The sequence below is a fragment of the Dendronephthya gigantea genome, unplaced genomic scaffold, assembly GCF_004324835.1.
Source record: "Dendronephthya gigantea isolate DGI-Jeju-01 unplaced genomic scaffold, DenGig_1.0 000012F, whole genome shotgun sequence".
NCBI lineage: Eukaryota > Metazoa > Cnidaria > Anthozoa > Malacalcyonacea > Nephtheidae > Dendronephthya > Dendronephthya gigantea.
In genome coordinates this window covers 1,707,306-1,732,541 of record NW_021163022.1, presented here as the reverse complement: position 1 = coordinate 1,732,541, position 25,236 = coordinate 1,707,306, and the positions used below count along the sequence as shown (strand labels likewise).

At 37.2% G+C, this 25,236-nt stretch overlaps 2 protein-coding genes across 2 annotated transcripts; both read right to left on the bottom strand.

Annotated features, from left to right (window-relative positions):
• Nucleotides 1-128: 128 nt before the first annotated feature.
• On the bottom strand, nucleotides 129-25,236 carry LOC114519188 (myomegalin-like). The gene is made up of 51 exons (XM_028539272.1): nucleotides 25,055-25,236; nucleotides 24,810-24,871; nucleotides 24,066-24,106; nucleotides 23,862-23,975; nucleotides 23,644-23,720; nucleotides 23,439-23,487; nucleotides 23,197-23,271; nucleotides 22,816-22,863; nucleotides 22,630-22,713; nucleotides 22,484-22,518; nucleotides 22,215-22,266; nucleotides 22,010-22,048; nucleotides 21,309-21,356; nucleotides 21,064-21,105; nucleotides 20,848-20,922; nucleotides 20,671-20,706; nucleotides 19,512-19,604; nucleotides 19,112-19,204; nucleotides 18,937-18,978; nucleotides 18,447-18,518; nucleotides 14,284-14,454; nucleotides 13,896-13,943; nucleotides 13,699-13,773; nucleotides 13,014-13,151; nucleotides 12,841-12,924; nucleotides 12,567-12,662; nucleotides 12,030-12,068; nucleotides 11,712-11,786; nucleotides 9,039-9,134; nucleotides 8,798-8,893; nucleotides 8,418-8,513; nucleotides 8,177-8,227; nucleotides 8,056-8,097; nucleotides 7,873-7,927; nucleotides 7,612-7,679; nucleotides 7,392-7,459; nucleotides 7,176-7,227; nucleotides 7,058-7,090; nucleotides 6,898-6,945; nucleotides 6,554-6,682; nucleotides 5,746-6,201; nucleotides 4,254-5,485; nucleotides 3,326-3,820; nucleotides 3,017-3,147; nucleotides 2,578-2,787; nucleotides 2,233-2,411; nucleotides 1,935-2,063; nucleotides 1,387-1,476; nucleotides 1,207-1,255; nucleotides 882-928; nucleotides 129-541 (listed from the first exon to the last, which is right to left on the bottom strand). Exons 1-51 carry the CDS (start codon nucleotides 25,117-25,119, stop codon nucleotides 512-514), a joined length of 5,850 nt encoding a protein of 1,949 aa, XP_028395073.1. The 5' UTR covers nucleotides 25,120-25,236; the 3' UTR covers nucleotides 129-511.
• Nucleotides 14,926-18,415, bottom strand: LOC114519189. The gene has a single exon (XM_028539274.1). It carries the CDS (start codon nucleotides 17,914-17,916, stop codon nucleotides 15,061-15,063), a length of 2,856 nt encoding a protein of 951 aa, XP_028395075.1. The 5' UTR covers nucleotides 17,917-18,415; the 3' UTR covers nucleotides 14,926-15,060.

Sequence of the window (25,236 nt, the reverse complement as noted above, 5' to 3'; positions counted from 1 at the left end):
GATTTCAACGGTACATTTTGAGAAATCACAATTAATTTGAGCTCTTCATGGATGTTTCCTATTAGAAACTATCTTGGGAATTCAACATTTTCTATCCAAAACCCAATTTTTAGAACTGCCCATTTTAGGTTTTAGAACAACCCATTCTCCAATAAGAACTGCCCGCTTTCGAAAATGGGATGCCTTAACATGACCCTTGCATCCGACCTGTTTTTAGACACCGTCCAGAGGGTGCAGAAGATATAAAAGATCAGAATGACATTCAGTCATTGTTCGCACATAAAATACTGTATTTAACCCGTTTGAATATTAAATATTTCCCTTTTTGTGTAGTTATAACTTACATTAACGCCCTGGTAAACAGATAGTGGATTTCAGCCATAGGAAAATAATTCCATTTTCGCAGAAATGCATGGCATTATTATTCTATTCTACATGGATATAAAATATATTTGTTGCATTTATGACATAACATTTGTGTAAGGAAATAAGGTAAAAATGTTTTTTGAAATTAATTGCCATTCCTGGATGCCAAGTGATCCTAAAAAATAGAGGTGGATAATATAATTAGAAAAGGTTGCCCTGAAAAAAACTTCAAATACTACTTCAGGATTTTTTATGACAAGCATTTTGAAATTTTGACAGCTGGGTACATTTATCCAAGAGAAATTATATCCAAATTTAACTATGATAGATATAAAATGAAAACACTAACTAAACTAAACTAAACTATACGTTTAAGGATCGGATGAGACAAACAAAGAGAAACTCTTCTCTGACGGACCTTCAATATAAAACTATAGTATAACATTTTATAAAAGCAGCACCATCTCTGGATTTCTTCCATCATGCACAAATGCACGTGTTAATTGAAAACTAACCTCAAGGTGCTTTCTTGAGATACCAAGAGTGTCTCGTGTCTCTGATACTACAATGGAAAAAGGGACAACTGAGAAATTCCGCAAGTTAACTGATGCTCAGAACAACATCATTGCTCATCGCTGCTTAAATCTAGCAAAGATAGACAGGCCTTTGTTTAATTGCCCACCGACTACGTGCTCTTGTTTTAATCGACTTTATAGTACACCCCTCATACACCCACGAACATGACCAGAGTTTTGCTGAACGTTTGCCTTATTTCCACACAACGTTGGAACTTGGAATGTGTACAAAAGACTGTGCATGGTGGATGACACTGCAACTTACATCGTGCGAAAAGAGAACGTTCAACTTCTTTCCTCATCCGACTGGATGACTGCATAAAAAGAAAAATATCAACGTAATGAAATGTGCAATGAAATTTATCGGTAACTTACATAGGACGTATCGAGAGAGGCAAAAACAATAGAAAATTTTGCCTGATAAATATTTCAGAACAACGCTTACCTCAAGACGCGTTGCTGTATTTTCCAATATTTTACTTTGACTCAGCACTCTCTTCTTTAGTAACGTGATTTCTTTACGTAATTCATCGTTCTATAACAAACAAAAACTATCACAACTGGACACGTATAATCCCTAATGGCTGTGGCTTTCAGAAGAATTAGTCTATGAAATAACATATGCAAAGCCTATTTTTCGGATCTAGTGACTATCAAAATAGATTTTTCTCATATCATATGACGCCGAGCGCAGAAAGCCTGATAGTACACGAAGTTTGATTGGCTCCGTAAAACGCACGAGCCAATCAAACATTATTTGTGTAACATCAGGCTTTTCAGGTTGACGTCATTATGAGCAAGATTTGTTGTTACGAAACGGAGGAACTCGGGAAAAGTTTTTAAACCATGTGATTTGTGGCGGGGCAAGCCCCAGCCTCGCATTCGCATAAGCTCTGCATGGTTATTAATCATCCACGCGGCACATTGTATTATATATCCAATCACTGAAGTCAAATATATTCATAGTAGAATATACTTTACACAGCACAATACCTGTTTAGTTAATTTATCAGTAGTTGAAGGACCAGAGGAGAGATGCTCGGCCCACAAGTGATCCAACAACTTGACACTCTTAAACAACAACGATCGCAAAGACTCCAAGTCTTTCTTCAACTCATCAAGCTGAAAGCATTAAAACAAACTCAAAGTTTAATTATTTGTCTCACTAATCTATCGCAGACGAAAAGTTTTTAAAAGGTGCAACTTTCCCTCCCGGCAACTGACAGAATTTCCATTATGTTGTCCAAGTTCCCATTAACTTAGTTGGAGAACAATTTTCTTACTGACTTACTTTACCACTGGAATCCACATCTTCGAGAGTTATTCTCATTATTTTCACCAACACGGTCTCAGAACTTTGGAAACTAGAGTTGATATACTGTCGTAATTCTTGAAGACTTTGAGACTCCAAAGCCAAACTTCTGTCTTTCTCAACTGGTGAACGCTGTAGAGACTTTGATCGATCTAGTACTGCAGATAACATTTCATTGTAGAGAGAATAGTTTCAATACGAAAGATTATAACAATCTTGACTTACTAGGGGAGAGCAATCATAGCAATCTTGACTTACTAGGGGAGAGCAATCATAGCAATCTTGACTTACTAGGGGAGAGCAATCATAGCAATCTTTACTTACTAGGGGATAGCAAAGGACTTGTTCTAGAAGGCGCATGTTCTGGTGATCGGACTGTTTCTCGTTGTGGCGAAGATGAGAGTTGTTTCTGTAGCATCTGTCTTAACGAGTTATTTGACTGAATACTGGTCTCTAGTTGTTCACGTAAACTACGTATTTCAGCCAACAGTAACATGATAGCGTCGTTATTATTCGAACTGGTGCTTTCTGAACCTGAAAAAAGCAAAAAATATTGGTAAGTAAATCAGAACACCGCGAGTTCGTGATTCCACTCTTGGTATTAGAGTAACTGAGTAATTTTAAGGCATTGTTCACTGCCAATCTGCGTTAAAGCAGCCTGCGAACAGGCTTTAAAGCTTGTGAAAGGCTCGCTGACACACAGGAACTCAGCACACAAAGCAAGGTAAAGTGAAAAACAGTCTTAAACAACTGATATTTATACCTTCTTCACGATCTGACTTCTGACTTAATTTAATCACGCTATCACAAATGGCAAGTTCGTTTCGTAGACTTTCATTTGCTTTGTTGCTTTCGATGAGATGACTGTTCAATAAAGTAATTTGTTCTTTATCCCTGTAATACAAATAAACATTTCAGCAATACGGCAATGTGGACGAGTGATTATAAATTATTACTATGCAGTATCAAAATTATGGACAGTATAATAAAAAGAATATCTTATATGCAATCAGCCTCATGCCTCTTCCTATACGCAAGGCACTAATGAATTGTTAACTCTAAGTAAACTAACCTTTTCCTCGTCAGCCTGTGATCTTCCAGTTGCTGTTGAATCAACTTAAATTCTTCGTTCAACTTTCTAATTTGAAGACGTAAACTTTCGTTATCTTTGACAAGAGACATGCTTTCTTTCAAGACATTTTCCTCGCCTTCCCCCTCGCCTAACTCCTTCAACTTTTCCTCCAACTGAACACAAAGATCATCGTATGTTTTAATACTCTCCTCTAGGCGAGATCGTAGCTGTCGTAGTTCCTCGAGATGATGCATGAGGGGCTCATCCGAGGAACCAGATTTTGCGAATCTTTTGTTCGCTTCCAGTTCGTATTTTAAAGCTGTGTTCAATTTCTCACTAAGGATTAGTTTTTCACGAAGAGATTGAAGTTCCAGTGATAAGTGTGTTCGACTACCACGAGGGGAATCGTTAAACAGATTCCTCGATACAGGAGAGGTTGCTGCATCTTTAGGTGAATGTTCTTGACGTTTGCTATTTGATAATGCTTCACTCAATCTATGAATGGAACAAAATATCATCAATGAACAAAAAGAAACGCATAGTATATACAGTATTGGGAAAAAGTTTTATAGGTCACACCTAAAGATCATGCACAACTTAGTGGAAATGTTAATGTTGTGTTTTATAACCTGTCAGAATTTGAGCCCGTGAGATTTATGCAAAGTATATATTGAAATAGTCTTCACATGTACACATTTTGTACTGATTTTCAAGATAATTTGGTAAATTTCGATAACATGGTAAATACCAGATATAACCTGCACATTACTGTTATATATTTCACGAATCATAAATGGCGGTAAACGATATATTTAACTACATGAAAACAAATTACAAGAACTAAAAAAATTCATAATAATATCCCTCAAAACTCGGCATTAGCTTATGGAAAATCTGTATCACTCTAATCTTCTCAAAGGCTCCTTACTTTTCATTTTCTTTCAAAGCATTTTCCAGAGATGAAAATAGCCTTTTCACTTCAGCACTTAACTTTTCATTCATACTTCTTGCACTAAGCGCTTCTTCACGAAACTTTGTCGCCTGTTCTTGTTGGCGATGCAAGTCTTTTAGCTGCGCAACATGACCTGAGTTGATTGAACGAGTTTCAGCAAGCTCGTCTGTCAAACGCGAAACTTCAATATTGCTGTCTTCAAGCTTTTTTGTATAATTTTGGAGCTCTTTCGTAAGTACACCACCCTTCTGCTCAGATGCAGCTAAACTGTTCTTTAATTTCCGATTCAAGTCAACTATTCCGATATTGTCTGAGACAGTCTTCCGTAAATCCTCATTCTTCTTGTAAACCTCCTCCAATTCCTTTTGAAGACGTTCCACTTGTTTAGACCTTTGCTCATCTGGACTCGTCGTCCCATCCACAAAATCATGTGGCGTAGTCATACTAGCTTTGTCAATGTCAAAGGAGGTCTGATGTTGTTTATTCTCATTATCTATTTCTAGTTTATATCTCAGAGTTTGAATCGTATTGTGGCTTTCAGCCAGTTCCTTTTCAAGGTGACTGACCTGCGAAGTTCTGTCTTGTAATAAGGCCTCATTCATTCTTTGCTTCTCTTCCAGATCGTTTTGTAATTTTCGAATTTGGGCTGTCTTCGGGGAGATTGAGCTTTCTCTTTTGACAGAACTTTCACCATCGTCGGAAGATGCAAATGATATTTTACCTGCTTCAATTTGTTCAATTCTTTGTAACTTCTTAGTTAAGGACTCTACCATTTGGGTCTTTTCTGTTAGCTCCATCTGAAGTTGACTTACATTAATACTATCATTGGGTAAACTTTTACTCGTCAACGATGTCTGGATCTCTTTGTGCTCTTTCCCTTCCTTTAACCTTTCTTTTAGAGATTTATTAAATTTTTGGCTGTCTTCAAGTGCTCTTTTCAAAGTATTGAATTCAATATCATGCTCGTTCTTATAGGAGGATAACTCAGCTTCTGATTTCTTTGCTGCAACTCTCAAGTCGTCACAAGATTTGTTTACCTTCTTCAGTTCTTGTCGAAGTAAAACTATTTCATGTTTCTGTTGTTCGTTGAGCTGGTTGAGTCCAGCTTTCGCTTCAGCTCCAGCTTCAGTGGTCTTCTGTAGCTGCTCTCGGAGTTTCGTGTTCATCTTCTGACTTTCATTCAGTCGAGATTTGATTTCCTCGATTGGCTAAAAACGACAATTCGCACAATCGTCACATTAGAAAGATGAACAAGACATACAATAGCGACAACAGCAAGGATAACATAACAGTAGAACGATGGTAGCAAAACACTAAATACTGACGACAATACTAATACAACATAACGTTCCTCATCACCAACAACCAACGGAAATGGTTACAACCGCAATTAATAAAAGAGCTCGAGAGTAAAACAACGGATTAACAGCACAAACAATACAACCAATATCTAAATGTAATAACTTACACTTCCTGGAACAGTCTCCATATTCCCCGATTGCCGAGTTGAAAACATTGTACCCGACATACCAAGGCTTCCAGTGGATCCACTAACACCACCACGCGGTTGCATTGCATCTAAACGACTCTGCAAAGACCTATTCCATCGTTCGCTGTCTTCAAGTTTCGCATGTAGTCTCTCAATCTCGTCTTGCTGTTGAGAATTGTGCGGTTTTTCATTCTCAGAGCTTTGAGCAATATTCTCTTTTAACTGCGCCCTGAGTTTGTTGTTTTCTACAATACCTTCCTCGAGAGAACGACGAAGCTGGGAAACAAGTTTCAAATCGCCGCTCAAATCAATAGAAGCTGAGTAGCTTGATTGCTTTAAGACATTTTCATAACCTTCACGTTCTTCTTTTAGAATTTTAAAAAGTCTACTTGTTTCGTCGATCTGTTGTTGCAGAAGGTCTTCGAGACGACTCACCTGAGCAGAGAAAAACACAACATTGAATTCACGCCTGGAGAATATAGGGAATGGGATGGTGTATGTATCATAGAGTACATAACATCTCTTGCTTTTTTACCAATTTCATACCAAGAGATTTCGAGTCGAATGGGAGAGAAGGTAAACAACATTAGAACGATAAGTACTACCAAAACTGCATAATTGCTTGAAGTCAAACTGGGAGCAATTAAAATAGACATTTGAAATGACCTTGTGACAATCATTCATCAACATTTCTGGGCAATACCAGTGTTCTTAGCACAACATCAAAAAACAAGAAAGCACCCTGAGTAGGGTAGGGTAGGGTATCTAAAATTACACTCTACGATACCTGATCTCTGGATTTGTTTTCTGCAATGTTCTCTCGCTGTAAAGACCAAGATTCCTTCTGTTGTCGTAAGGAGGTAACCTCGTTTTCCAACATCTGCATTTGTTCCAACTGCTGTTCCTGATTGCTTTGCTAGATTGCAATTTATTAATGATTACATAATTTGGGAAATCTTGACCATAAAAATTTGAAGCATGAAATGTGAACTAAGCTGTCGAAAACCTGTAAGGGTTACTTTCAAATGTGATTTAAAGTTTGCCGGGTTTCCATATAACGGTTTGCCGTTAACATCAATCTTAAGGTCTCTATTATTCTAGCACGATGTAGGAATTAATCAGTGAACTCACATAATCAGCTTCAACCTTTTTTCTTTCCATTTCAGATTTATTGAAGGCCTAAAAATTAAACATGGATACACACAAACTTCACCTTCAAACATATGCTGAGTTGAATTTTGCAATCTTAAGGAAAACGAGTATCACAATAGAGAAAATAGACAAAATTTACATTTTTTGTTTGCTCCAAGTTCCTTTTCAATTCCTTTTGTAAAATAAACATTAACAAATGGGTGAATAGATATTGCGGTTAATTTTTGATCTACTGTAAATGGTGATGCATTACATACCTCAAGAACTGGAAGATTATTCAACTTGGCTTGAAAAGCTTCAATTGTTTCTCTACAATCAATAATCACATCATAAGACAGAATAAACAAACCCGATCGATTTTTACTTTTATGGCGGATGTGTAGAGCGAGCAGGCTAAGAGATGCTCAGACCTATCACATTCTACAGTTGCTTAACTCTCGAGAGTGTGACCGCCAAAAATATATACTACTCACGTGGCTTGTTTAAGCAGTAAATCCTTTTCCTCCAATTCGTGTTCAAATTCTGATACACATTCCATGTACTATAACAAAAATAACCATGACTGGTGTTTAATTCCCTATCACGTCATGCCATGGGTGAGCATACAGTCTTGATGTGTTAGAAGGAAAAGATGATGTATCAGAGAAAACCAGACCACAAATTTGCATCAAAAAATTTAGTATTTTCAAACACCTCTTGCTTCTTTTCATTGATGCTCATTTCTTGTTCTTTGACGACTCTTTCAAGCTCTGTCACGATATCTTGAAAACAATACAAAATATTGGTTAGTTATGCTTCATCAGTTTTGTCATGAAATTTTTAAGACAAAGCAAATACGGCAGTATATAGAATAATTATTCGGGGCTAAATGGCAAATACAGAGGCATACAAATGCTGGCACGGTTGTGAAATTGTGAGACATTAAGCATCTATCACTGCTTCTATCACTGTTACCTTCTTTTTCGTGCAACAATTTCTCAAGTTCGTTCACTTTATCCGTGAGATTCGTCTAGATAAAAAATGTCATCGAGTCCCATATTTCAGCAAAACAAATTTGTTTGAGGCGTTCTGGCTCAGACAATCAATATACGGCCAATGGGTCACATCATAACTTGAGTAATTCTTAATGAAACGTACCATTTCAAGCCTAACAGGTGATGTTTTATTGCTTGTGCACTCCTACAAAAAAACAAATGAAACATTTTTTAAACCTCAATGTAAATACGTGACGAGCCTGACAACGGATTTTCTAACTAACCTGGAGTTTAAGAAATACTTTATCTTTTTCTTTGCTAGTTTTGATTAATTTCTAAAACGAAAAAATTTAAGGGGACTTCACGTGGAATAATCAGTTAATATTTATCCTAGTGCATGTTTTAAAGTTAACTTTCCGCAGTGACAAACATTTGACTTGTTTCAACAGTAATCTGGTAGAGTGAAATCTGAGCTTGACTTATGGGAGCTACAGAATGCTAATGTCAATGAACAATTCTATTTACCTCAATTGTTCTGTCTTTTTCTTCCAAGGATTGTTTCAGTTTTCCAAGAAGAATTTCGTGTTCCTGTTTCATCCACAACTTACTGTTCTCGACACCCTAAAGCAGAACACAAAGATTTCAACAACACAACTCGTTTCTTCATCTCTAGTTAACTTTGAACTGACCACAAGTTTAATCCCATGAAGCTAGGGTTTTCTTCTCTCAAATCCCACCAAGAAATAGTTGTAAGATGTTAAATACATCTATACTGATTTACACATACAGTGTAGAATTGTTTTTCACTAGAGTAAGCATTCCTCCACTTTCTTATATAACATTTTAGTTTGTGTTGTAACAAGATAATGCAACGTGCAAACTTATCACATTGAAAGACTCCTCACCTGAATGTTAAGATTCAAGTCATGTATTTGTTGTTGTAACCTTGCAATGCTGTCGTTCTTTTCGGAGCAGATTCGGTCATTTTCCGCGGACATGTCCTTTTGAAATAAGAGAATATAACATTTAGTGGTACAAATAGCAGTCGAAAAATGACAAGTCGCTCGAAGCTACCTGTCTTCTTCAGAAAAAAGCAAATCCTTTAGCTGTTATTTCAGAAACACATGAATGAATATTTTACAATACCTTCAGTAAATGTTCTTTCCCCGCTAGAGTGCTCATCATTTTCTGATTGTTAGCCTCAAAACGTGCCATCATTGTCGATCTTTCTGTCAACAACTCCTGAAAATAAACAAAATTGCTACAACAGACCATAACAATTCAAATGTCAGGGGTCGGTTGTATAAAACTCTTCAACTACACTTTGCATAGTTAAGTCCTAGTTAACTCTAAAATAAACGACTTTGATTGGCCAATTCTGTCCTTAACTACAGTTCAAAGTTAACTAACGTTTGCATGCACTCAACAACGTTTGCATGCACTCAACAACGTTTGCATGCACTCAACAACGTTTGCATGCACTCAACAACGTTTGCATGCACTCAACAACGTTTGCATGCACTCAACAACGTTTGCATGCACTCAACAACGTTTGCATGCACTCAACAACGTTTGCATGCACTCAACAACGTTTGCATGCACTCAACAACGTTTGCATGCACTTAACAACGTTTGCATGCACTCAACAACGTTTGCATGCACTTAACAACGTTTGCATGCACTCAACAACGTTTGCATGCACTCAACAACGTTTGCATGCACTCAACAACGTTTGCATGTACTCAACAACGTTTGCATGCACTCAACAACGTTTGCATGCACTCAACAACGTTTGCATGCACTCAACAACGTTTGCATGCACTCAACAACGTTTGCATGCACTCAACAACGTTTGCATGCACTCAACAACGTTTGCATGCACTCAACAACGTTTGCATGCACTTAACAACGTTTGCATGCACTCAACAACGTTTGCATGCACTTAACAACGTTTGCATGCACTCAACAACGTTTGCATGCACTCAACAACGTTTGCATGCACTTAACAACGTTTGCATGCACTCAACAACGTTTGCATGCACTCAACAACGTTTGCATGCACTCAACAACGTTTGCATGCACTTAACAACGTTTGCATGCACTCAACAACGTTTGCATGCACTCAACAACGTTTGCATGCACTCAACAACGTTTGCATGCACTCAACAACGTTTGCATGCACTCAACAACGTTTGCATGCACTCAACAACGTTTGCATGCGCTCAACAACGTTTGCATGCACTTAACAACGTTTGCATGCACTCAACAACGTTTGCATGTACTCAACAACGTTTGCATGCACACAACAACGTTTGCATGCACTCAACAACGTTTGCATGCACTTAACAACGTTTGCATGCACTCAACAACGTTTGCATGCACTCAACAACGTTTGCATGCACTTAACAACGTTTGCATGCACTTAACAACGTTTGCATGCACTCAACAACGTTTGCATGCACTCAACAACGTTTGCATGTACTCAACAACGTTTGCATGCACTCAACAACGTTTGCATGCACTCAACAACGTTTGCATGTACTCAACAACGTTTGCATGCACTTAACAACGTTTGCATGCACTCAACAACGTTTGCATGCACTCAACAACGTTTGCATGCACTTAACAACGTTTGCATGCACTTAACAACGTTTGCATGCACTCAACAACGTTTGCATGTACTCAACAACGTTTGCATGCACTTAACAACGTTTGCATGCACTTAACAACGTTTGCATGCACTCAACAACGTTTGCATGTACTCAACAACGTTTGCATGTACTCAACAACGTTTGCATGCACTCAACAACGTTTGCATGCACTCAACAACGTTTGCATGCACTCAACAACGTTTGCATGTACTCAACAACGTTTGCATGCACTTAACAACGTTTGCATGCACTCAACAACGTTTGCATGCACTTAACAACGTTTGCATGCACTCAACAACGTTTGCATGCACTCAACAACGTTTGCATGCACTTAACAACGTTTGCATGCACTTAAACGTTTTTCATGCACTTAACAACGTTTGCATGTACTCAACAACGTTTGCATGCACTTAACAACGTTTGCATGCACTCAACAACGTTTGCATGCACTCAACAACGTTTGCATGCACTTAACAACGTTTGCATGCACTTAACAACGTTTGCATGCACTTAACAACGTTTGCATGTACTCAACAACGTTTGCATGCACTTAACAACGTTTGCATGCACTCAACAACGTTTGCATGCACTCAACAACGTTTGCATGCACTTAACAACGTTTGCATGCACTTAACAACGTTTGCATGCACTCAACAACGTTTGCATGTACTCAACAACGTTTGCATGCACTTAACAACGTTTGCATGCACTTAACAACGTTTGCATGCACTCAACAACGTTTGCATGTACTCAACAACGTTTGCATGCACTCAACAACGTTTGCATGCACTCAACAACGTTTGCATGTACTCAACAACGTTTGCATGCACTTAACAACGTTTGCATGCACTCAACAACGTTTGCATGCACTTAACAACGTTTGCATGCACTCAACAACGTTTGCATGCACTCAACAACGTTTGCATGCACTTAACAACGTTTGCATGCACTTAACAACGTTTGCATGCACTCAACAACGTTTGCATGTACTCAACAACGTTTGCATGTACTCAACAACGTTTGCATGCACTCAACAACGTTTGCATGTACTCAACAACGTTTGCATGCACTTAACAACGTTTGCATGCACTCAGTATTTCGCAGCTAAAAAGCCAGAAAAAGTGTCATGCGCAGTTGGACCATCAAACACAGGAATCATCAAACCTACCGCTACCAACTTTTCTTTTTCTTTCAGCGTTGCGCCAAGTAAATTGACTAATTCTGTTTCTTCAGAATCCTTTACCTAAAATACCATATTTTACACGATGTACAACAAATTTACTCCAAATAATAGTTGAATCCCTACTACTTTGCTCCTGCCAAGGTGATTTTAAGTTATCACTAATCCTCTACCCAACCCCTTCCCCGGTCCCGCAACCATCCTCGCAGAAGCCTCAACAGAAATTTAGCGATGTGAGCAAGTAACTATTATTACTAACCATTATTATACGATTATAATCGATTATAACTGACCATAATCACTAACCTCTGCAGCGGCGTGCCGATGAAGGACGTTTTGCAAATTCTAAAAACGTAAACGGCAGCGCATAAAAGCAATTAGCTCTAGCACACGAAACTACAACGGAACTTCAATCGCTAGGGCCTGCATCCTACACTATGGCTTGGAATTTCGCAATCTCGTTCACAGAGCCCGAGTTTACCTGATCAAAGAAAACTATAGAATGGAACCCTGCGAAGGAATACAGGCTCCGCCTCAAGGCATTTATGTATGTCAAAAAAGTTGGTCAAGCTTCTGCAGCCTACTGGGGTTACAATTTCTCTCAAGCTGTGTTCCTCGTATAATAATCACAAAACCTAATGCTACATAAATCAATTATGATTTTTAGCATCTCACTCGATGTAGGTAAATTCTAGAGGTTCAAGGATCTTAATTTCGAGTGGAATTATACACACTGCTTCAATTTGAATTTGACTTAAGACCCTTTGAACCTTAACGTTGCATATCTTACATGATGTTGAAAATTAAATGGATTGCCACTATATATTGTCATAATTATCTCACCTCAATTTGTTGCTCGCGATTTGCCAGGTTTCTCTTTAACTTTTCAATTAAACCTTCATTCTCGCGACTTTTCTTTAAAGCAATTTCATTGGCTTCCTTTAATACGTAGAACAAGATATTTAAGATATTTCATGAGGCAAAAACACAAAAACCGACGCTTAATTCCAAGCTGAGCAAAACTGTCAGTAGTATTGCTACAAAAATGTCCTTTGAACGTGAACGCATCTTCGTAGAGGCTTTCCGGCGAAAACTGTGTGAAAAGTTTCGACTGTACCTCAAACTGACTCTCTTGGATTTGTTGATTGGCTTTTAAGCTATCGATGAGAGTTGCCTTTTCCCTGAGTGTAGATTGCAAATTCTATAGAAGAATTTAAAATATTGTTGATCATGCATCAGTGAATAGACACAAACACTGTCAAGAGACTACAAGCACCTGTAGCAAATTACCTTGACAACATCTTCGTTATTGAGTACGGCAGCGTTAATATTTTCAATCAAACGATCTCTTTCTCGTAAACTTTTACGCAGTTCCTGTATTTCTTCTTCTTTCTTGTGAAGAGCTTTAAATTTCTCTTCAATATTCGCCTGAGGGAAACGTGCAAAGGATCAAATACAATCGCATGTAAATATGAAATAACAAGTTACAGAAACATATGTCAAGCTATTAGCTTATGCATGCATAGTTTATAATGCAAAAATGATTGTACTAAACGCGATGATTTATGCATGTTTAAAGCCGTGCATATATAAACCACTTCGGAGCAGCGATGTGGACATGTACAAAGCACTGATACTAAGCCACCAGGTGTTGTACCCCTGTAGACGAGTCCAGGGTCATATTCATTTTGTAATGGTGCTAGGCTGAGTTGGGCAAGCTGAAATTAGCTTGATCAGGGAGGAAATCAAACCCGAGACCTTTGGTTTGTTGGTTCAATGCTCTTCCAACTGAGCTGCTATGCCACGACTGTTCGAATAGTTGATATAACTCAATCTAATCCCTTTCATATCCGCGTGTCTTACGTAAAGTGATAGTGATAATGCACACGCCAGGTTGGTAACTCGGAGTAGCACCATCGCAATATTAATTCATACATCTGAGTTATATATGCATTATCACGTTCAACATGTTTACCTCAACAGCAGCATCCCGTTCTTCCAAACGATTTCTTAACTTTTGAATCAGTTCTTCTTTCGTGTCGGTGATGTCCTGAATAGAATAAAGTAATCAAAGCATTCCCTACTCTAGCGTTCCAGTGAGTAAAAATAATTCTCTGAATCATGGTACGACATCGAGACAGAATTGCAACGTTCATTTATGACGTAACTTACATCGCGGGAGCTTGATAACGAAAGATTCTCCTGGGTCACAATCAAATCCTGAAATAAAGAGAAAAGAAACATTAAGTGAGACCGTTCAATTTTTGGGACATCAGGGGGACTTTATAGGGTTTTTTCATGGGACAAGGCCGCCATGAAAGTTCAAGCATGGTTCACCAGTAGTAATCTCTTTCGGATCGTTGTAAACAAGGAATTAGAACAAGGAAATAACGCGTGCCTGGCTTTGTGAAACAATCAGATATTCATGATTCCACGAGTTCTCATACAGTCAGGAGTAGTGTTTAATCGTAGGCGACATTTGATTTCTTTTGACTATCTGAGGAGTAATTTTTTTCAATGTCGCATATTAATTTAATGTCGTGTGTTAATTTCATCGAACCTGTATAATGCTTTCTTTGTCCTCTAGTGTTTCAGTGACACGCTGAATGATCTGATCTTTTGCATTCACTTGAGTCTGATGGTCCCGATTTAACTTTTGTACTTGTTCCTCATGTTGGTCCCAGGCCTCCCGAAGCTTGTTTCTTATGTTTGTCAGTTCCTCAGACAAGGCCTAAATTAAATAAATCATTGGGCCTATATGAATGAATTTACTACGGCTTATTACAAACTAATCTTAGATTTATTCATGGACTTCGGATATTTTTTGACAGTGTGAAACAAAGATATAAGAGTGAAAAGGTTAAAATTAGAAGTATATATTAGAAGTTCATTCCAGTGAACAATAAAACCTGGAACTCTAACTTGGCCGCCATCTTTAAAGCCAAATTTGAGGGTAGTTTTTCTGAGTTTTTGAACGTTTGAGACAGATGTAGAGTGTAATCATCTAGGAACTATGTAAAATACAATCATTCACGAATTTTTACAAGAATTGAACGAGAAACAGAGTCAAAAAGTAACTTTTTTTAATGATTGCAATATTTGCTGAACTGTAGGAGTTAGCGTTCAAGTTGATATTACAGTTCACTGGTTCAGTCCCAATCTCTTCCTTATCACCCTTCCCGCCCCGCCACTCGCCCCGCACTCCCCGGAAAGGTACACCTGAAGAAACTTCAACTTGCACACGCTTTTATTGATTTATTTTACACAGTATTTGATAACACAATCTAAAAGTCCCTCCTCCTAAATATTAAAACTAAATCTTTATCTTCCAGCACAGCTATAGCTTGGTGTCTTTGTATATGCTGTTCATAGTACGTGTTGTGTTGGGCATCTCTCTGTTGTTGCTTTTCACGTGATTCAACTTGGAATGGATCAAGCCACGATAGAGTGTTAAGCATTTGCGATTGAAAACAAATGCAACGCATACAAAAACGCCTTGCAGACCAACAAACAAAACAAACAAATAAAGAAATACCCGAGTGACTGATTCAAAAAGAAAATGAAGAAAGATAAACAGCCAAGAGAAGCCCATCAACGTTGAAAGTCTGAAACAAATGATCACATTCTGTCTTTCTCGTTTTTTCTGCAACTCACTTGATAAGAACTGCGAGTTTGTTCTTTGATTTTTGAAGAAATGTTTTGCGACGCGTATGAACGTTGCTGTATTAAACACGAGGGAGAGCGCGACTGGTAACGCAAACAGATACATACTAGCTTGTTGTGTTCCCAAAAAACAAACAGTTTGGTTAACAAGGCCGTACTTCACAGCAAGAGTATCTGTTTGGTCTAAAATGACGAGCAGTCCCACAAATGCTGCTGGAGCGAACCATATTACCAAAAAATAGATGATAAATCGTCTCTTTTCCTCGTCCAAGTCTGGTAATGCTGAAATACCACGGCCAAATACATAACACGAGTGATAGGCGATCACAGAGCAGGCAGTAAAATATACCATATAAAAATAATGAATCCCGATAGCTAGGACAGTACATAAAACACCCCTGGCTGTAAATTCATGACCCAACAACCAGAAAAGATCAGCAATTGCTAGTGAAATAGCCAAACTTAAAAGATTTTTCCCCGGAACAGTTCGCAATTCTTTGAAGAGCAAATAAGTCACAATTAAGACAACAAGAAATACTTCGGATAAAACATAGCAAACGAAGTTCATTATTGTCAACACAAGGGGAGGATCCATATGACTAATCTCATGTTTGCGTTTGAATCCAACAAAAATATAAACCGTTCCGTTTACAAAGGAATATTCGCCGAAGTCGTATCTGAGGTTTTTGTATACGACAGTTAGGTTTGGTAGCAGACTATACTCGGAAGGTTTCAGGCCTATATAAGAGCCATTAATGCGAAAAGGAGCCAACTTTGAACACACTCTTGCTGTTGGTTTGGGAGCAGGTCCATTTATCTCGTATTCATACGGTTCGTAGGTAAGCATAGTTTGATTTACATAGAGACGGTTGTCTGGTAATTTAGAGTAAACTTGATAAGTTCCCCAATGAATGCAGGCTAATCGTCGAACTCGAACACGAAATACTGTTAAATTTCTTCTGTTACCAAGCAACAAAGGAAAGGCGTTTTGAAACTTCAGTAACTTCCAAAGGTCAAGATTCGAGGGATTTCCATAGTTGTTCGCAGAAATGATCAAGCTCTGTTCTGGCGTCAAATGTAGCGTGAATGAGATAATATATTTATCTCCAGAAGAAGCAACTTTAACATCTAATATTTGACGTCGGGACAAGTTGAAATTTTCTGAAATGTCTTCAGGAAGATTCGATTCCATCAGCATTGGAGACAAGGTATATCTTAACAATGACATTGTGATTCTGTAAGAATCACCTGAGGAATTAAGGACAAGTGGTTGATAACTGGGACGACATTTGGATATATATGGATCGTAGACCTCTCCTTGGGGACACGTTCTGGTTACCTTGACAACATCGTAGTCTTGTAAGTTCATTGAGCGACTTATATCTGCTGGTAACACAAAACAATTTGTAGGTGAAATCAATTTTACAGGACACGGGGATTTTACATCGTGACACGAGCTACACGCGCGATTTTTATAGAAAACTCTATTTTCTGAACGGACAATCTCAACCGTTCCGTTAATACACGCGCGTGCATTTTCAAATTTAGATGTTTTCGAACAACTTTTGACAACGTCCGGAAAGTAACAATAACGCACAAAGAAACTATCCTTAGGTTGGATTCCTCTAAAATGCTTGATATTTGAGTTGAGAAAATTAATAAATTGTTCTTTGTTAAAGTGGCTGGGAGGAATTGCCAGCTCCGAAAATGACAACTCCCAAAATTCGTATGATGTTACATTGTGGCATATTGCGCAATACTGATTTCTATACGTCATGTTATTTACACCGCTGTACACAGGAACTAATGTATCGTAGGTTCGGTTATCGAGAAACTTCGATGGCGAATCGCACTTGTGACGTATGACGTCATCAGTCCAATGCAGGGGGCATTTCTTTATCATCCATACGCCTGAAGGAGGTTCACAAGGCCTGAGGAACAGATTTATTTCAGATTCGCATTGCAAATAAGAACTCGCCTCGTACACATGATCGCCACGGACGACAGTATTGCTCCCACAATGTTTGGTATAATCACTACAGCAGTCCGTAAAAATGTCATTACATGAAGTATCACAGCCACACATCGGAACAAACATACGATGAGTTTCGACAAAACGAGTTCTGTTCGAACATTTATTTTGACAAGACTCTTCCAGCCTGGGACAATCAAACTTTCCAGGCAGCGGATCATGTTTAAAACCTGAGCCGTCAGGTGACGGAAAACTGCTTCCAGGAGGCAATTCATCACCCTGTAATTTTGTACCAGTAGAATTACCAACATCTTCCTGCAGTCCTTTGTTTGTTTCACTTGTTTCATTCCTCAACGAACGACGGACAAGTTTTCTCACAGGGCGCTTCTCAAAATGATCCAAATTCTGCTTTGATGTCACCAAAGTGTTTTGTTCATTCTCGCGTGTCAGCGATTGCCTCACAGCGTCATCCAGCATCTTTTCACCATTTGTAGCACAAACATAATGGAATACTATCAATACCACGTTCAATAGCAAATAGATTCTATTTAGTTTCATCGCTCTTCTTAAATACGAATACAGTATGTGATAATAACCAAAGTGCACTGAATTACCGAAGATATTACGTTTGCGAATTAATCACAGCGAATAATGTGTATGTTAATTTTGGAGGAGGTCATTAGTCGCTGACGTAAACATGATGTCGCACAAAGAATGTGTGTTGCTATGAAAACATATATACTACGGAAATGACTTAAAGCTATGGGAAATGGATTTTGTGTCATTGAATTTTGAAGAGCATATTGAAGAGCATAACAACTGCTATCACGAGAGAGTTACAGTAGTCTCTATTCATATATTTGTTTATTATCTCTACATATTTCGTTGGCCGTGATCTCGTTTATACAAATGGTAAAAAGGTTTTTATTTTCGGTTTTCAATTAACTCTGGTTGAAGCAATTTATTATACTGCCATCATATGTAACGCCTTCGTATAAAATGAAAGACACTTTCAACAGAACCTAATACATTCAGGATAAAAATGGTAATCCTGTACGGTAATAATAAAAATATATTTTCACACAAACCGTAAGCTCTTTCTCTTTTGCATACATTTGATTCGCAGTGTCATCTTGCTCGCCATTTCGTTCATTTATTCTCTACAAAAAACACTCTCAAAAGTCATTTCACTGCATTCACACGCGAGTCTCGCTTTAATCAGAGAACATGAGAAGATTATAATTATGATTATATTTATTACGAATTATGAGCTTCTCAAGGGTTTTTTTTATCACCACATCTCAACAACCTTCCTCCGTGGATTTTCGTTAAAAAAGGGGCTGATTAAAATCTTATTTTTTCGTTAATAGCTAAAAGGCCATGAAAATCGCATAGGATTTTGAAATTTATAACTTGTGCTTCCAGTATGGTCATTAATAATTTATTTCGACAGCTCAAAAACTCTTTAATCACAATTTGATAATTAAAAAAAAAGGATAAATCTACGATGAATGTCTTTAATGTAGGTTGTTTCTAGCACTGAGGCCTGATATACAAGTAAGTTCGAGAGAATCTTACCTGTAGTTCTATATCCTTCCTTGCCAAAGATCGAGTCAAATGCTGGAAAAATAGTGTGATTGAGATTGTGTTGCATGGATCACTGACAGTGCATGTATCAGGATACATATTCAGTGTGAAAAAAATTTACATGAAAAAGCATTAAAAATGAAGTCACTGGTAGTGTTACACTTACATCATTTTCCATTTCCTTCTGTTTAAGATTTCCTTGCAGTTCGGCAATCAACGCATCTTTGGCCTTTAAGGCTTTTGACTTCTCTTCAAATGCCTTTTAAGATAGTAAAAATTAATCAGCTTCTTTACACAAATAATCTGTCACGTCTGATACTCCTTCTGTAACTGTGTGACACCACACCAACAAATATCAGTTGGGAAGAGGGGGCAGATATCTGGTGTCTGGCGGGGTGTTTGTAGTTGCTTTCGCACGGACCCAGGGTAGTTTTCAGGCGAGAATGTAAATGTTGAAAGAAATTACACCCTCCCCACGCTCTCATAGGATACGAGACAATAACGGGAAAACCTTTAACGTCACAGATCAGAAGATAGGAATCTGACGCAAGACTGTAAATCTTCACCTCAACATCTTTCAAGCTTGCTTCATCGATGATATCTTGCGCCTTTTCAAGATTCTGTTGAAGAATGCGAAACTTCTCTTGCATTTCTTCAGCCTGGAACAAAAAGAATAATCAAGTAAAATATTAAATCAGGATTTGCACAAACGACATCTAAAGTTGTGTGAATCAATTGAATCAATGGGTAACGCTCAGCAATGAAATCATGATAACAGCAACACTAGTAACTCATGGTTAAAGGCTGCATCAGAACTTATATTTGGTCATGGAAACAAAATTCATCGCCATTTTGATACGTCATTAATATGCAGTATGAACTGGAACCCAGTTGCTCTGAATTAGCCCAGTCTGTTCGCAAGAGGAGCTCTGGCTGCTCTGCAACCGATTCTGGGTAAGTGGTGAAATCTTGGTAAATTTTAGGTTGAATCCTCCAAAATGAATATCATAAATACATCAGTGTCCTTGATTTCTGACAGAATTCGCCAAAGAAGCTGAAGTCGAATTTTTCCTGACTGGTTCTGGCTAGGTCTTATAACATGACATCCCAGATAAATTGTATTATACTATTATGAAAACATCATATGTCAATGATTTCTGGTTGTATTCTCAACGTAACATCGCTTGTCCATGCCCCTGCACCTTAGATCAACCGAGAAGCCAACCAAAATAACGACTCATCTATCTTGTACGACGTACAAGCGCCTCTATAGTCATTGACTACCTCGAACACCTGAACTGAAACAGTACACTACAGTACATGTGTTTATACTATAAGATCAACTTAAACCCAAACTTAGCCTACATCATTTCCTACATACATACCTGCATTATGTACGTATATTACAATGCGTTTAAAGAACGTTGTTTTTCATAAAGAATTGCGGGCTTCAGTCATTAGTAAACGCTGTGTAGCAACAGTTTGTAGTACACAAGGTAGACATCAATATCATCAGGAATGCGAATTGCGAATATGAGAGCGCGCAAACGGTGTGGGTACTTTCAGCTGGTAACCTGATCTCATGCAGTGTGTAAAGGCGAGATAAGTTAGGGAAAATCCCGCACGTTACAGATAATCTTGAATTGAATGCATAGAGCGTGTCGGAGCGTTACAATATTCAATGAAATAGTGCAGTTATGTGCCATCACTGCCATGTATGCATACCTCAACTTGTTTTAAGCGAAGTTTTTCATTCAATTTCTTAAAACAAAACAAAAGATTGTTTCAAAAAAACAGGAATAAAATGAAACACATTTACATCATTTTGTGAAGAAAAAGACATGCCAACTCATGCAAGATGCGAGTCAGTACAAAGTCAACGAGACAGCTGCATTCGCTTACCTGAACTGACGAATTTCCATCTTGTAATGCTAACTGGAGTTTTCTATCGTTCTCATACAAAGAACCTTTTAAGTCCTGTATGAATAAAAATACTTTAGAATCATCATCAGAGATATGACATATTTGAGTGATGAATGTTCAGAAAAGAGTACGAGTAGATTAGAAAGATTAGAGAAAAGCGAATTTACTGAGTTCGCAGCTTTTGATGAGATATACCTTAATAGACGCTTCTGAGTTTTTCAACTTTTCACCTAAATCCTAAAAATGAAAGCAATAACTGGTGTTTACGATAGAATATTATACAGTTTCAATGAACCGGAATGTTTTACAAGTTTATTGCAAAACGTCTTTCAATAATATCACAATCAGGACAATTTTCATTTTGTAGGAAATCGGAAAGTTTTTATGTCGACTTTGTCACACAACTGATACACTATTCTTAATTCACACAGTTACACTACCGAAATTTGTCGATCGCGCTCTTCAATTTTTTGTTTTAATCCTTTGACCTGCAATGCAAGCAGAACAAATAATATATATTTAACAATGAACACTGCATGTTAACACTGTAGAGTTAGCAAATACAAACTAAATAAACTCTCTATAGAACTCTCTCATATATTAGTAAGAACCACAAAACCCAATGGTCAGTAAATACGTTGTATGCTGGTAAGCGGGACTGGGGGTACAACATCAAACAATATTCGCTTCAACTTTCAAGAGTGAAAGGTCTTCTGTCTGGGTGTTTCCGTAGAACTGAACCGAGGGATTTCAGGTGATGAAATGAAATAATAAAATAAAATAGGTTTTTCTTAAATTGCCATTGTTGATATAACTTTGTTGCATTATGATGTACATGATTTTAATTGCATTTTTTCCCCATTAAATTACTTGTCTTGTAAAAATTTAAGGAATATTGTTATTATTGTGCATTTTCTTTGACTCATTAATTTATTTGTTGGTCAACAATTGTTCATGAGATCGAAAGATTAAAATATTCGAATAATAATTATATTAAAAATGGTCTAATCATCAAGCGCGCGGCTTTCTATATTCAACGTGTCAAAACTATGCCTAATTCATTAAGCTTCCTATTTCTGCCATGATTAATTTCTTCCTGCATGTAGGTATATTGAAAGCTGCCTACGAGTTTTCTTAATACCTGTTCCGTTGCATCAGGATCACAGGCTTGTGACAACAACTAAAGGATGAATGTCATTACCAGTTCAGTACGAGAGAAATCACGCCGAATCCGAGATAAAAAATGAACATGCACTCGCTACCGAATATTTCAATGTTTTATTTCTTTTAAGACTGGCCAGAAACACAGACACATTGCTTGTATTTTTACGACTTTTATAAGTTACCTTAATACGAGACTCGCGAACATCAACCGCTGATTTTAGTTCATCTATAATTCTATGAAATATAGAATTGAATGTTAAAAAATAGCATCGAATAAACCATTGAAATGTGGTTAAATATTTAGTCAGAAATCAATGTTTAGCGACAACAATGACAATTGTCTAATTGTTTGTCAGAGGTTGAATGATTGAATTGTCCAAGTGTTTAATATGGAGTTGAAATAACAAACGAAAAGTTCTGCAAATTCATGCATGATATCATTCATATTTACCTGTCTTTTTCCCTTAGACTTGCTTGTAGTTTTGCCTACAGTAAAACAAATATAGTTTCAGGTACTGAACCTACAGTACCATCATTTCATTCATAGGTAAAAGAGTTATTTCAATCTAACAGGCAAAATTAACACCCGCAATATACCTGCATTTCAGTGGCTTCAAATGTTGAACAACCATTTTTGTTCGTTCCTTCTTTAATTTGTTGATTGATTCTTTCTGCTTCAACCTGAGCATAAAACCATTGATCAATACAAGTTGATGCCTTATACTAAAAAAATCACAAACTGAAGGAGGCTATTCTCATATTTTAAAGATATCTATCACACACCAATTTGTTTCTAAATTGCTCTGACTGCTCACTTGCTATTTTCAATACCTGAAATGAAAACAACAAATAATTCAGAAACAGTTTGGATGAAATTAACAAGTTAGCCTTGAAATAAACACACTATATAACCCAAACTATGCATATATAACTTTTACACCAATATTTTGGTATACAATTACTTTATATATAAATCTAATAGAGTTTAGTAACTATCTAATTTGCTACTTTGCTAAAATCGTGATCCTATGTTATTATACATTCTCTGTACATCTAATATTCAATAGGATAATCACTGAGTTCTGTGGTTACATATATGCATTATCATCATCATGAAGCTACAATATGGATATGACTACCGTATGTAAAAATTTTGCATGGTACCTCTTCATTTGCTTTTAGTTTCATGTTATAACTTTCCTTCACCTCATCCAGGTCTCGGATGTGTCGATCTCTTAGCTACAAAAATATATAACAATTCTTATATACTACGTCCACAATGGTTAATGAATTTTAAAAGTTTCCATACATGACAGGACACCACATTTGAAGTGATTCACTTGCTCATTACCACCTTATACAATAAAAAAGAAATGTTTTACTATTTATTATTCTTTATTATTAACCTTCTTTATCTGTTCCTGATTATTTCTGTCCAAACTCTCCACTGCATTTCTAAACATTAAAAACATTTGATGAAGAAGAATACCGGTAGTTTGTTAAAACAATGATGGAAGAAATATGTAACATACTACAAGCAAGATATATGTGGCTGTGCACACGTCAACGAGGTTGCAAATTAAATATTATATGCCTAAATGAGCCACTTACGATGCTTTCAGTAGGAGTCTTCGTTTCTCGTTTAGTTCATTCTTTAGTTTTTCAATTTCAACTTTTAGTTCAATATTCTAAAGAAAATATAATGTTTAAACAGTGCAAACTGTTACCAAATGATGAACAACAATATGTAATATTGTACTGTACCTGCGAAATAGGAATGATATGATGCGTGTTTGATTTAGAAATTAAGGCAAAGTATAATCTCTTACCATTTTAAAAGTATCATTATCATCAACATCTCTCTGTGAATTTTGAAGCTTTTCCTCCAAGAAATATATCCTGAGTTTCAATTCAAAATTTTCTTTCTTCAACTCTGAGATGTGCTTTAATGTAAATATAACAAATTATGAATCAAAGTGAAAAAATAGGGATAAATACTGGTAAAACACAAGACAAGAGACACCTTGACTTACCATTTCATGATCTTTTATAGTGTGCACTTCAGAGAACTTTCCTGAAAAATATTTTTTCAAAGCAGTTTATTTTCCACCATTTATTTGCAGCAGTTTATCTTAGAGTTTAAAATTTTACCCAATAGATTTTTGCAATGGATACAGTACATATAATTTTTTGGTACAGTACGTAGCTTCAGCAAAGCTATGGCTAGGATGGCTAATATTATAAGCTGTCCGTTAACTTGAGCCTGAACCCATTCACTGAAAAGCAAAATTTATTGGTCTTTGGCAAATGCTAATATGAAAGCATTTCGACACATCATAACAAATCAATGATAACATTTTAGACAATGCTAAAGAGCCTTAATATCCAAGCAGAATTAGTACCCTCACCAGCACTGGCTCAGGGATTAAGACAATCATCTTGTTCATTGGATCATTTTATTGATCATCTGGTTTTTAGGATATGGTGGGGAGGTATATATCAACATTCATCGATCAGCAAATGAGAAATTCGCTAGCATTTCATTATTACCATTTGTTAAGAGCAATTACTGAAATCACACTATGATGAAAATTTTATTGAATGCTGGGGGGGTAAAAAAAGAATTAAAGGATCCATAATTGTGAAGAAGTTGCAAAATAGATACATTTGTGCAGTGTACAAATACTTGTACAAAAATCATCCAAGCATTAAAATATATATTGTAATTTCACGCATAAGTGTTATATAAAGTTGTGAATAAATGTCGGTAAACTTACCAGCAGGCATGCTCTCATTCATGGACGTGCTTGTTCCTTCCATTACTCGGGGTATTTGAGTACTACAAATTGCAAAGTATGTGTTGTCAATAGTTGCTATGGATTAGCCGTGCTCTGTGGTTCTTAACCTTTAGCCTTCAACATGTCAACATGTCATATCATGCAACCTGTTATTGTCAAGCTGCCCATCTGCTGTCGTGCTCGACGTCAAAAGTAAGAAAAACATAAAAATTGGCCCCACTTACGTCATGTTAAAATCGATAGGAAGGCTGAGATCGTCGTCCGTCATCGAGTTGGAGATCGACTCCATTATTTACACTTTTAGAATGATAGGGAGGGTGAAATATATCTCCGTAACCAACGGACGCTGTTTTATCTACGAGACCGCCATTTTTGGTTCACCACTGACCGCTATAAAGACCCGAGC